This window comes from Pelecanus crispus, chromosome 12, assembly GCF_030463565.1.
Source record: "Pelecanus crispus isolate bPelCri1 chromosome 12, bPelCri1.pri, whole genome shotgun sequence".
In the NCBI taxonomy this organism is placed as follows: domain Eukaryota; kingdom Metazoa; phylum Chordata; class Aves; order Pelecaniformes; family Pelecanidae; genus Pelecanus; species Pelecanus crispus.
In genome coordinates, this window is record NC_134654.1 from 21907470 (window position 1) to 21920584 (window position 13115).

Below are 13115 nucleotides of genomic sequence, written 5' to 3' on the forward strand. Positions count from 1 at the left end.
CCAGAGGGGCTGGGGCTAGATTTTGGCTGCCCCGAGCAGAGCTGCCACCCTCCAACCAGGCCAGCAGACATGGATTAGAGCCTCACACCACCCCCCGCCCCCAACCTCCCTGGGGGATTAGAGCCCTTTAATCACTCTGAGGCATTAACCCACACTGGGACCAGCCGGTCCCTCCCCAACCCCCCCAGCCTGGCCCCACTGGGTGCTGAGGGGGCACCCAAACCAGCCCTGGTGTCCCCCCCCACTGGGAGCATTACCTGCCTCTTCCCCCAGCCCCAGCAGCACAGTGAGCCCCCAACAAGCCCCTGCGCATCCTTAGGCTTCAGAAGGATTTAGCCTTAAACCAGCCACGTGAAGTCAGGAAGGTTTATTCCAGTAAACAGAATTTCTCTTGAGCTGGATAGTACAACACCACCCGATCGCAAAACACAGAAACAAAACATCCACAGGAAGAATTTCCACAAAATACATTAAAAAAAATAAACGGTGTGATTGGAAAACTCTTATTTTGGAAAAAAACAGACTCTATTGAGAAGCCTTTAAATTAAACAGTGTCGGATTCAAACCCTGATCGGCTCTGTCTCCAGGAGTGAGTGGGAGCAAAGGAGATAATTATTGCTTGCTGCACTGGCTCTGGACACCCTCTCCTCTCCCAAAACCGCCCCAGGGGCAGGGTGCTGAGGGCTTCCCGCTATGCCAGGCACCCCATGTCCCCCCCTTGCACCCATTGGGACCCAGGGCGTGAAGGGACAGGGTCATTGTGGACGGAGCTTGCCAGGCAGAGGTCAAACACCCCAGGGAGGAATGGCTGTGGTCAGTGGGCAGGCAGGTGGGATTTGCTAAAAGTCACTAAAAGCCACAGGTTTTGCAGTTAAAGGGCAATTTGCAGTGGGATGTCAAATGGAGATGGGATTTGGGGTGGGTGAAGAACCAGGGAACAGCAGGGATCAGAATTGTTGGGCATCAGGCTACCCCAAATCCCCCATGCCCCCCCACACCCCTGCAAGTCCCTACGGGGATGTGCAGGGCTTTCAGGCAGGGCTGGAGGAGCACGCCAGAGATGGGGTCACAGGAGGGGGCAGCCCCCCACCCCGGCTCTCTCTAGCCTAAAACCACCGCCCAGGACCCTGCTGCAGGATGCTCGCTGGCCACCGAGCCCCATCCCTCAGGTCAGGGTGGTGGGGAGCAGCCCCGCATCCCTGCCGGGAGCCCGTGGCAGGGAGGAGGGGGGATGCAGGAGAGGTGGGCGCGTAGCCAGGGGGGCCAGTGGACCCTTGTGCCCCTCGCCTTCACAGGTTGCTGAACAGTTCGTTTTTCTTGCTCCAGTCCATCTGGGGTGCCCGCTTGCTGGTGCGCTTCTGGTGCGCCCGCTCCTTGGCCACCGCCAGTGGGATGTCAAGGTCCAGGAGGGAGCTGGGTGCCGAATGGCGCTTGTCACCCTCCTGTGTGTCAGGCTGGGGGGAGAGAGGCTGCGTCAGCCCCACTGTACCCCCCAGGACAGCTCCACAGTGGGGGATCAGCCCAGACCCCACTTTCCAGTCACCACCTCCCCACAGCATCCCCAGCCCTACCTCACTGTGGGTCTCGACGGAGTCAGGGGACATGGACAGCGGCCTGAGGCTGGACGGGCTCTCGGACACAGAGTTGGACCGCGGCTCTCCACCATTTTCCTGGGGGGGGGAGCAGGCATGAGCAGGATAGCTCCAGCCCTGGGGTTTGGGAACAGCCCCCGGAGCTGCAAGTCCTGCCTGGGGGGCTGCAAAATCTATCCTGCCCACATATAATTGCTCCTGCGAGCTCCAGGGTCATAAATACCTTCGGTGCAGCCCATCCAGGGCAAGGAAGGATTAAACCCCAGCCTGACCACCCTGGCTTTAGTGGGAGGAGGAGGAGGGCAGCTGCAGGGCTGGATGCTACTTCCCTGCAGCACCATGAGGATGGATGAGGAGGAAGGGAGGGATTGCAGCCACCTCCATGACACTCAGCCCCACAGGCAAACCCCTTCCTGCGGGGCACCAGCTCCTGGTCCCATCTGCTCTTGTGTGGCAGCCTGAAAGCACTGCAGTCCCTGGTGGCATCATCCACCCATGGGCAGGTGGGTTGTCTAAACAGGCAGGGTCCCTGCCCAGAGACTGGCATAGACGGGATTAAAAGGAAGATGAGGCTCTCTTACCTTCCCTATATCGCCATTGGCAACTGGTTCTGGCAAGGGACCTGTAGGGTGAGGACACGGGCACTGGGTGAGGATGCATTTGCTCTGTTCCCTCCAACCAGCCCCCCTCACCGGCAAGCACAGCGGTGCCCAGCAAAGGCTGCACGTGGCCAGCGCTCACCCAACACTGCCCAGGGTCTGGCCAGGTCCCAAATTTTTTAACCCACCCCTCGCAGCCAGCCCTGAAGCACGGGGGGGGATGCTGCCAGGCACCAGGTACATCCCCACGATGACAGCCACGACATGGAGCCCAGTGAGACCCCCATTCTCCCAGGGGGGGAACTCCCATCTCCCTGTCACGCAGCAGGGAGGGGGCCACAGCTGAGCCAAGGCTGCACAGGACAGCGAAGGGCGGCTGCTGCCTAGTCACTCCCCAAGCCATAAACCTTGCCAAAGTGCAGCCCAGGGCCATAAACCTGCCTTCCCACAGAGCCCACTTTAGCCCTGCTGCCCTGGCACGGGGCCCTCAGCTGGGCAGGGAGATGCCAAAGCCAGGTGGCCCTGCTTGGCCCCACCTCCACCTCCCAGGGCTCGGGGACTCCCGCAGCACGCCCAGGTTTGGTGACAAGGTGACACAGAGCCAGCAGAGGTGACACAAACCCCCCTCCCTGCAGCACAGCCCCCAGCCCACCTGCCAGGTGCTCCTCAGAGGGCACCACCTTGCACTTCTTGAAGAACTCATCCGTGAGGACATCCACCACCAGCAGCCTGGTCTCGTCACCGCCTGCCTTGATGGCTGCCACCACGTCGGTGTGCTGCTTCCCCTCCATGCACACCCCGTTCACCTGCGGGCACGGCACCACGTCACTGCTGGGGCCAGGGCTCATCCACCCCTTGGGAGCTCTGCAGAGGGTCTAGGTACCAGCCTTGGTACCAGTCACAACCCCAGCGCCGCCACCCCACAGCCCCTGCAGGTATCCACAGCCTCACAGGGATTAGCAGTGAAGCCAGCAAAACCTCATTAAAAGCAGATTTTCCTCCGAGTGATTAGCACAGGATCGTACAGGCAAAGCCGGCAGGGAGCACCTGGCAGGGCACAGACCCGGGGCTGGCGCAGGAGATGGGCAGCACGGGCAAGGCACAAAGCCCTCGTGCCATGGCATGGTCCCCAGAGACCCCAGAGCTTCGCCCCAAAAGAGGCAGCAGCCCCACACCCTGGTGAGCAGTGGGGTTGGGGCTCGACTGGTCCTTGCCCTTATGGGGCACCATCCCGCCTGGCACAAACCCTGTCCCCATCCCCACCCAGGTGATGGCCAGCAGCAGGGCTGGGGCCATCGTGCACCTTGTCCTCAGCCCGCCCCACCCCAGGGACACTCTGGCTCCAGACAGGGGACAGTGCTACCACTGCTTAACCCACAGCCGGCTAATTAACACGCAGCCCCAGCCCTCTACAGTGCTGCTCCCTGCCACCCGCCCGCGCCCCTGGGTGGGGACCAGCAGGCTGGCACGGGTCAGGCGGCTGCACCGTGAGTCACCGCTGCCGGCCTGGGACACCGCGCACCTTCCCGGCAAAGGACACCTCCCTCCCAGGCACCAGGATGCGAGGGAGCGCCAAACTTTTCGGGGAGATCCCCCCTGCCCCGGCATACCTCGATGATGCGGTCCTGGGGGTGCAGCCCCGCTGCCTCGGCCGGCGAGTCGGGGTCGACAGCGCGCACATACTGCCCCGGGCGGCTCTTGTCGCTGTGCAGGTTGAAGCCGTAGCCATTGGGGCCCTTCTTCATGCAGCACAGCCGAGGCCGCAGTTCCTCCTGCAACGGGGACAGCCCATGGGAAAGCTGCTCCTGGATCCCCCAACACCCAGGGACAGCACTGGGACCACCAGACATCTGCTTGGGTAGCAGGGACATCATCCTTGGGTGGCCACCCGCACCCACAGACACCTCGAGTTGGGATGTAGGGTGCCAAAACACCCTATGAACCCAGGCTCTAGTTAATTAATTAGGTACAGGGCATACTAATTGCAGCAAAACATTAAGGCAACATGTTATTATGTCTGTCCCTAGACCACGCTCTTCCTTTTGGGATCAGGATTGCAACTGCCACGTGAAGGTGGAGGAGGAAACACAGCCCAGGCTGCTGGGAAGCACCCCCACCCCACCCGGGAAGCCTTTGCTACTGGAGAAGTCTGAGCCACCGGCGCAGATCCCCTCCATCACCCCCTCACAAGCTCCAGCCCCCCTCCACGGCAAATCCAGCAGTGGAACCAGCGGGACCCCCCCACCCCACCCCAAAGCTGTTGCTGGCGGGGAAGGGGCACAAGGAGCTCACGCAGGGAGCCAGACGGAGCAGCCCCGATACCGAAACACACCCCAATGCTCAGGCACGACCCTCCGTGATTGCGAAATGGAGAAACCAGCTCAACCGGGGCAGCGTGACATAGGACATTCACCTCTCCAGGAGACAACACCCAGCTCGTCCGTGCCCGATTTCACCCTGACCTGCGGATCCACCGGCACCCGGAGTCGGGGAACCCAACTGGGGCAGCCACAGGTCTCACCACCCCCCCCCCCCCCCCATTAACAGCCCAATTCCCCATGCTGCAGCAGTGGGGGAAGTATCAGAGGAACCAGGCAACGCAAACCAGCTGCCTGCACACAGAACTGCTCCCACCCCAGCACCCAAACACCACTTCTACATATTTATATATAAAAATGGTTTGATTCTGCCTTGACCACCACCTCCTGGGCTTTGGTAGGGCTTCCCAGCAGCCAAGCCATGCTTGAGCTCCTGAAATATTCCTCACAGCGGGGTTTAATATTTATTCTTTCTTCTGAAATTGTTTGTTCTGCTTTGGTACCCATAGCATCACTGGCGACATGCACTACAGGAATTTCCCCTACCGTATCTTCATCCCCTGTACGGCACGCTCCCTTCTCACCATGAAATCCCCTTTGCCCCCAAAGCCTGGTCCCCGGGGTGCTGGCACCCCACGTCTGGCAGCACCACAGTGGCACAGGGTCCCGCATGGGCCAGGATGACACATCTGCAATCGCTAAGCCCAGCGCTGCAATAAAACCCTGTCCTCTTGCACAACGCCTTCCTGCAGGGTCAAGGCCGGCTGCTATCCTGGCAATGCTCACCAACACCCAGTGAGGTCTGCTGGCGAGCAAAGGTGAGCCCAGGACACCGCAGCACGAGCAGTCACGCAGGACCCGCTCCACCCGTGGCTCGGCTGGGCAATGCCTGGTGCAACAGCCCAGCTGCACCCCAAGGAGCTGGTGGTGTCTCCCCCGCAGACCAACAGCTGGTTCCCTGGCTGGGTGCAGGATTGCGACACCTCGACTTCGCCCCGGCCGCCCCTCGGTCACTGTGCCCAGGCTCTGCCCTGGTCCCCGTGCCCAGGTGATAGCAGGTTCACAGGGTGCCCAGGCTGCTGCGCCTGCACCCTCCACCCAGGCAGCAATCCCTAGCGAGGGCGAGGACGGAGAAGATCCAAAACAAGGCCAAAAAGCAGGAGCTGGTGGAGCCTGGGGGAAGGCAGCACCTCCCTGGGTCCCTGCCCTGGCCTGGCCCCGGGAAGGGGGTTTGGGCTCTGTGAGCACCCACACTCCCGGTGCCCTTGGCAGCACCACGGGGTTGCTCCACACCGATAGCTCGGGACAAAGCCAGAGGGAGCACCCGGCAAGCGGCACTGGCAGCACTCCCAGGCAAGGAGGAGGGAGGACTTTGCTCCCACCCATACCAACAAAGCCCTGGCAGCCTGGGCTCCCTGAGACACTGGGGCCATGAATTTAGGGGGGGGGGGGGGAGAAGGGGGGGGGGGGCAGAGGGAGAATAGCCTTGCAGGATGGACAGATGCCTTGGGGCAGGGGGACAGGTCACAGCAGCGAGGGAGGCACCAAGCCCTCCAAGGCAGCTGGCGAAGGCAGGAGCACCTGGTGCGAGGGCAGCCAGGCCGAGCCGTGACCTGGCCCCCCCACATCCCCCCGCCAGTGGCTGGCAGCTCCTCCAGCCCAGCGTGCCAGGCCGCCTTCGCCCTCCCCAAATCCCTCGTGCCAGCAGAAACCCTGTGGGCAGCCACCGTTCTGCCTCCCCGAGAGAAAAATATAAAGGCATCTGATCCTCCAGCGGCCATACCCTGCCTGTCCACAGGGCGAGCACCCTGTGGCAGGGCATCCCTCCACCCCCAAAGTCCCCCTGGCCAAGAGGGACCCGAGGTGAGAAGGTCTGGGGTCAACACCCGGGATGTGGAAAAGCCCCATGGCTGTGGGGCTAGGAGCTGCATAGCAGGAGAATGGAAATACCCCTAAATTCTATAAGCTTTTGCATCCTCTCCTCCAATGCCAGCAGCCCTCCCGCTGTGCCGCAGCATGGATTAGCCAGCAGAGCCTTGTTAGAAGCAATTACAGCCTCCGGCAGGGAGGGCTGCGGGGCAAGCAAGACTCAGCCCCCAGCACGGGCATCCCATGCCACCCCTCTCCTCTGCGCCCACGGGTGGCAGAGGAACATCTGCCCACGCAGATGCCCACTTGGCATGGGGAGCTCAGCAGCATCGCATCCCTATTCCTGCCCTGCAACAGGACTTGGGGCACCTCCAGACCCTTCTCCCTCCAGGAGCTGGACCACCCCTCCCCAGCACTTTCGGCCACCCAGCAGGACCAGCGGCCCCAGGGACCCCAACTGCACAGTGTGCCAGGACCCGCTCCCTGGCTCCCAGCCCCCCAACAGCAATTTCAGGACAGCTTTTGAAGCCCCAAGTCCTAGGAAACTCCCTGCAACCCTACAAGCAGCAACAAGCCCATCGGCAGCAGCATTCCCAGCTACTCAGAGAAACACAACGGCTCCGAGGATGCCTGGGCCAGCAAATTCACATGGGTCCCAAACTCTGGCGCACGCATTCGGGATTCATACAAAGGGGATGCAAAGCAGCCTCCTCGCAGTATCCCCGTCACGTCCCGTTCGACTGGAGCTGCTTTTCATGCAGCTGCCTTGAAAGGAAATTTAATTCATTTCTTAGACACCCGCTACCCCCAGTGCAATGCTCCCAAATGGGGGGGGATCTACTCCCTGTTATACTCCAAAACCCAGCCCTGGGAGGCTCATCCGGGTTTTACAAGGAGGGATGAGCATTGCTGGCAGGGAGGGCTCTAATTTAGCACTAAATTTGCAAGAGGGAAGCCTGGGCTGGTAGCAAAAGCTTTGCCCTGGTAAAACCAGCCCCAGCCTGTGCCAGGGCACTGGGCTGGCAGCTGCTGGTGCTGCTCCGTTAACACCACACAGTTTGCATGAAACTTTCTCAAGACACTCCCAAGCAGCTGAAGCCTCCGGAAACACAAGCGGGGGGGGGGGGAGAACGAGCTGACACGGCTCCCGGCAGAGCGCAGGGACCAGCGGTGCAGAGTCCCCCGGAAGCGGGGCTGGCCCTGGGGCTGTAAAACTGTCACCTTGCTGGCTCAGCACTGCAGAAGAGGGGTGCACGGATCAGCTCCCCAGGTGCGTCCAGGGAGGCTCAAAACCTCCACCCCAGCATCAGGGGGATTTGCACAGCCAGGGTTTTATAGGAATGAGAAGGGAGCCCATGACAACCCTCCGCAAAACCTCCTCAGCCCGTGCCCAGCACTGGGAGCCGCAGGGGTGTCCGAGCCCCCTGGCACAGGGGTGCCCCAACCGTGCAGGACCCAGCAGGGTTTGGACAGAGGCCGGATCCTGCCCAAAGGTGGGAGATGTTAAACCCTCTCGCTCAGCCCCAGGCAGGGTGCAAGCACTGCCGGCCAGGTCTCCTGGCAGCAAGTGTCTCCAAGCTCATTAAGCAAATAAAGGCAAGTCCAGCCTGGTAAAGCAAACAGGACCTTGACACATGCAAACCTCCCGCTCCCCATCGCACCAGTCCCGGGGGGAATCCCACCAACCCTCAGGACTGGGACAGGGCTGTGGGGGGATGGGGCGGCAGGCACCGGCTGCCCGCCAGCGGCCAGAGAACAGGCACGCCAGTGTGTTCCTAGCTCGCTGGAGAGAAATCCTTTTCCGCCTGCTCCGGCTTGGCTTAGCATCCCACCCGGCATCTTCCCACCCCACTCAGTGGGTGCCTGGCTGGGGAGTTGTCTCCAAACCTGTTTGCCTTTGCTCTTCTGCCCCGAGCTCCGGCCCCTGCCCTCAGCCACAAATTTCCTGCTACCTGTTAAGAAACCATCCGGGGCTGTGCTGCAATGTCACCCCGCGTCACCCACTTCCTGCTCCCGTGCAGAGAGAAACCGCCCGCAGTAACCCTGCACAGGCTGCGCCCCGAGCCTGCCCCACCAAGCCCGTGGGGTATCTCCAGCCGGGGCCGCCCCCCCAAGCCCGTGGGGCATCTCCAGCCGGGGCCACCCCCCCAAGCCCGTGGGGCATCTCCAGCTTCCCAGGCTCTTTGCATCGCTCCAGCCAGCACAGCCCCTGCCCCGCATCATGTCGGGGCCCTGTCCCCCTTGGGGACTGCACGTCCTCAGCCCCGCAAACCTGGCAGGGGACTCACCCAAGCTACATTAACTACATCCCTTTCATTTTTCCCAGCCCATGGAGGGATCTGGAAGTGGAAAGCACAGCACACACAGTCTCACTGGCCCCAAGGGAGCACTGGCACCGTGACATATGGGGGGGCAGGCACGCTCCCCCCGCATGGGGCAGCACCGCAGCCCGGCACAGGGCCAGACCCAAGGGACCAGGGATGCCACGAGGGAGCAAGTGGGGCAGTGACAGGGGCAGAGACTGGTTGTTCCCACCTCAACAACCCCATCAGGGAGGTGCCGGAGCAGTGCTTTAGCCGGGCAGGGGTGAGACCAGTGCCCTGCAGTGGATCAGCCCAACTGGGGGCAACAGGAAGCTGGCACCAGGCTAAAGTCCAACAGGAGCCACAACTAATAAAAACATCTGACCCTCAGCAAAACCCTACGTGACAACAGGTCAGTGAGGCACCAAAGTCTGCCTGGAACTCAGCACCGGCACTGGGAAGGTCCCACAGCACCAACCCTTCACAGCTGGTCTTTGGGAGCAGGTCATAAAAGCTCCCCAAAAGGTGCCCCACCCTGGGGACACCAGGAGCCTGCTTCCCAGGAAGACCATCCAACATCTCTGTTGTAACAACAAACGTATGTTTTTGCTGGGCAAATAAAAAGCAGTATTATCTCCAGCAGCCCAGAGCATCTCCAAGGAACCGCTCCGGGCAGGAAAGGTCAGCTATTTCTCAATTCCTCACCTTTCTACATCACTTTGTTTGTGCAATTGTTAACTCCCACGCGCCGCTTCAGGCCGACATTCCTGAGTTAGTAAGCGTCTGCACCCGGGGACCGACCGACAGGATCAGTCTCCCCGGTCCAGGAAGGGCTCCGCCATCTCCGCTCCGCAGCGGAGACCGGACATGCTCGTGGCACGAGTGGCTGCCACCCACACCTGCAGTCACAGCCCCCAAAAATACCCTCAGCCACAGGTTTTTTGTTGTATTTTGGAACGGGTCGCTGCCAGCCGCCCTCAGCCCAGCCGCGGGCAGGGGCTCACCTGCACGTCGAAGCTCACCACCACCCTCGCTCCCTGTTGCTTTTCTCACCCCATTTTACCGGCCCTGAAGCACAAGGACGGGCCAAAGGGCTCCGGGACACGATGGGCTGCTCGGTTACGGGTCCAAACAGCCCTGTGCACCCGCCCACCCGCCCACCCATCCCCCAGCACGGCTGGTAGACAAAAATGTTAAGTTTAGAAAACAAAAGAAAATTAAAATAAAAAAGGAAGAGCAGCAGGGCGCGGCGGGGCCCGGTGCTCCTGGAGAGCCACGCTTAAAGCACAAAAAAGAATCGAGAGCGAAACCACGCAGGGCGCCCGGGGGAGGCCGGGGCAGAGGCGGCGGCGGCTGCTGCTCCCGCTCGCTCGGCTGGAAGACGACGACCGGGGCCGGTCCCGGGAGGTCCCTCCCCCCTCCCCCCCCCAGACACCGCCTCCCGCCCCCCGAAAACTTCTCACCGCCCGAGCCCGCCCGCTTACCCGCTGGCCGCCGCCGGGCTCCTGCGCCGCGGGCTCCGCCGGCTCCGGGGCCGCCTGCTCGCCGCCCACGGGGGGCTCGGTGCCCGGCCCGCCCCGCTTCTGCAGCTGCTCATCGGCCACCGGGTCCACGACGAGGAGGCTGACGGCGCCGGCGGCGGCGCGGATGCGCTCCACCACCTGCTGGTGGCTCTCCCGCTCCACGTTCTCGCCGTCCACCTCCAGCAGCCGGTCCCCGGCCCGCAGCCCCGAGCGCTCGGCCGGCGAGCCCGCCTCCACCAGCCGGATGAACTGGCCCGGCTTGCCCTTCTCGCCGTGCAGGTGGAAGCCGTAGCCGTCCGGCCCCCGCTCCAGGCGGCACAGCCGCGCCGCGGGGCCCGCGCTGCTGCTCATGGCGGGAGGGGCGGGAGCGGCTCCGCCGCCCGTCCCCGCGCACGGCGCCTCTGCGCCGCCGCCTCCCGCCCGCTGCTTTTATATCCGGGGGCGGGGCGCGGGACGGGCGGCCGCCAATCGGAGAGCGGGGCGGGGCGAGACCGGCCACACAAGGAACGCCGGGGGCGGGAGCATGCAAATAAGCTTGTGATATGTAAATAGACGGGCGGGGTTATGCAAATATTGCCTCGCCCGCCCGGGGCGTCCCGGGCACGCTGCGCGGGGGCGGAGGGGCCCTGCGCGCGCCGTGGGGCCGGGTCGCTCCCCCGGGGCCACCTCCGGCTCTCCCCGCCGGGCCCGCCCCGAGGATGGGCTCTGCTCCCCCGCGGGGTCACCGCAGGCTGCCCCGGCGGTGGCTGGCGACCGGCGGGGCACGCTGCGCCCTCTCCGCTTCTCCCGGGGCACGTCCCGGGTGGCACCCCTCGGCCTCTCGGGGCCCGTCCTCCCCGTCCCCTCGCCCAGTCCCGGCGCTGGGGGGATGCTCGGAGCTTCAAAAGCGTAATAAAAACTCCAAACCGAAACTGCGTGGGAAAGCGGCGCGGGAGGCCGCGCTCACCGGTAACCCGCTGCGCGGCGGAAATGAGAGAGCGGCCTCGCAGCTCCGAGCAACCCCCGGGCCCTGCTCGGCACCCTGGGGCCCAAGAAGCCGAGAGCGGGGAGATGGGGGAACCCCCGGGGGGTTTGCTCTGCCCTGGCCCCGGCGTGCTCCGCTCGCTGCCTGGGAAGCAGAAGTGCTGCAGGGGGTTATGGCAGCGTGAGATCCCAGGGTTTCGGGTCAGGCAGGCAGCAGCCACGCCTGGGCTGCTCCGGCACCATGGCAGGGCTGCTGGTGCCAAGCAGAGCTGGCCCCTGGCCCCCGGGATCGTCCTGGAGAGGGTGGCATGGCAGTACTGTCAGTGTCTCTCCTGCCAGGCTTCAGGGCCTGGCTGAAGTTCAGTTTGGCCAAAGGTCCCCAGGGCCACCGGGATCATGTTTAACCGTGCCGCAGCCGGGCGAGCGAGGAGGTGACGGCAGCAGCACGCCACAGGACACGTCCGTCCCGGGCCGCTCTGCACCGAACCCCTGCCGCAGGGACCCCAGTGGCAGAGAAACCCACCGCGTGCTGGGGGGTGGCCACGCTCCGGCTCCTCTGGGCCAGGCTGGGAGCGGAGGTTGGGCTCATTTGTTTCCTCCACTCGGCTGAGCATTCGCCCGCCCTGAGAAAGGCGGCGGAGAGGAATCCCACGGCAGCCGGCGGCAGATGCCTGCGGAGAGGAAAACCAGGGCAAGCGTGTCACGGTATGGCCCCAGGACATGGGGGGTGTCCATCGCCTGCGGCATCCACGCAGCACAGCCCTCCCCTCGGCAAGGGGGTTGTGAGCAGCCCGGCCCCATGAGTGTGTGTGTTCGGGGGGGGGACAGTTTTTGGGATCGCTGCCCTGTCAGGAAACAAAACCCAGCTCCAAGAGGGCTGGTTTGAGCATTGGACTGTGATAAGGAAGAAAGGCAGCAGCAACGGAAACAGCCGGAGCTGCTTTTGCGTCCAGCAGACCCCGGCAGCACCCATGGGACGGCAGGGTGCAGGCAGCACCATCGCACCCCCGCTGCCTCCTCCTGCCAGGGCCCTTTCTGGCTCAGAGTCACGTTAAGGGAGCTCAGACTGGAGGGGGGAAAGCAGAAAAGAGCCGACGTCTGTTTGTGTTGAAGCCATCCAGCATTTTTTGCAGACATCAGCCAAGCAGCAGCAGCGATGCCATTGGTGGGAAGACGGAGTTATTTGGGGAATGCTGGACTCCGCACCATGAGAACAGCAGGGGAGGAGGTTGGTTTTAATTTAACAGGCTGTGTTTACTCTTCCCCCCTCACCTTTGGACTGTCTGAAATGTGCAACTAAAGCCCCAGCGGGGAGGAAGGGGCCGGGGGTGCTTCCCCCTCCCCATGGCTGCTCCCAGGGCCCCCTGGCCCCGCCGCTCTGCAGTGCCTGGGTGCAGCAGCCTCCCATGTTGCAGACCCAGGGCAGGTTTTTCTCACGCAATAAAAAAAACAGGCAGATGCAAAGCCTCAAAAATACCCAGCTTTAATCTGTAAACTTGCAAAGAGAGACCCAGGAGCAGAGCAGAGGTGAAGGAGGCACCGGGGCTGGTGAGAGACAAGCAGCTTGCGTGCAGGGCCAGGGAAGATGCCGACAGGGGTGGATGTGCCGTCCGGTCCCCGACTCCCACGTGCAGCACTGCCATGCCCTCTGCAGCTGCCTTTCGCAACAGCTCTTCAGCTACATAACCAAATATTCCCTGTCTCACTGCCCTACATAGTGCTCGGGGGAGCCGGCAGCATGCCACAGGAGTCGGCAGGGCCAGGCTGAACACCGGGGATGTGCAGCAACATGGGACCAGAGCCTTGCACCCTGTGCCCCGCCGGTGCCCACTGGGCCAACGTAGCAGTGTTTGCTGGCTGAAGCATCTCAGGCATCTGCTCTTCAGAGAGTAGGTTTCAGCTGCTGTTTGCCAGCGGCAGGAAGAAACAGTCGCGTTACGTGTGCAGC

The 13115-nt window shown here is 63.0% G+C and overlaps 1 protein-coding gene across 1 annotated transcript; it reads right to left on the reverse strand.

Annotated features, from left to right (window-relative positions):
- Positions 1–1232: 1232 nt before the first annotated feature.
- Positions 1233–10555, reverse strand: NHERF1 (NHERF family PDZ scaffold protein 1). The gene is made up of 6 exons (XM_075719900.1): positions 10166–10555; positions 3802–3963; positions 2844–2997; positions 2174–2214; positions 1572–1670; positions 1233–1454 (listed from the first exon to the last, which is right to left on the reverse strand). The coding sequence occupies exons 1-6, from the start codon at positions 10553–10555 to the stop codon at positions 1290–1292; spliced, it is 1011 nt and encodes a 336-aa protein (XP_075576015.1). The 3' UTR covers positions 1233–1289.
- Positions 10556–13115: the final 2560 nt, after the last annotated feature.

Excerpts from the sequence above, each read along its gene's own strand:
- NHERF1 (XM_075719900.1), bottom strand. The coding sequence starts at position 10,555 with ATGAGCAGCAGCGCGGGCCCCGCGGCGCGGCTGTGCCGCCTGGAGCGG. Across the intron at positions 3,964-10,165 it reads AGCCCGGCGGCGGCCAGCGG|GAGGAACTGCGGCCTCGGCT; the intron begins GTAAGCGGGCGG and ends TCCCCGTTGCAG. Across the intron at positions 2,215-2,843 it reads CTCTGAGGAGCACCTGGCAG|GTCCCTTGCCAGAACCAGTT; the intron begins GTGGGCTGGGGG and ends CTCACCCTACAG.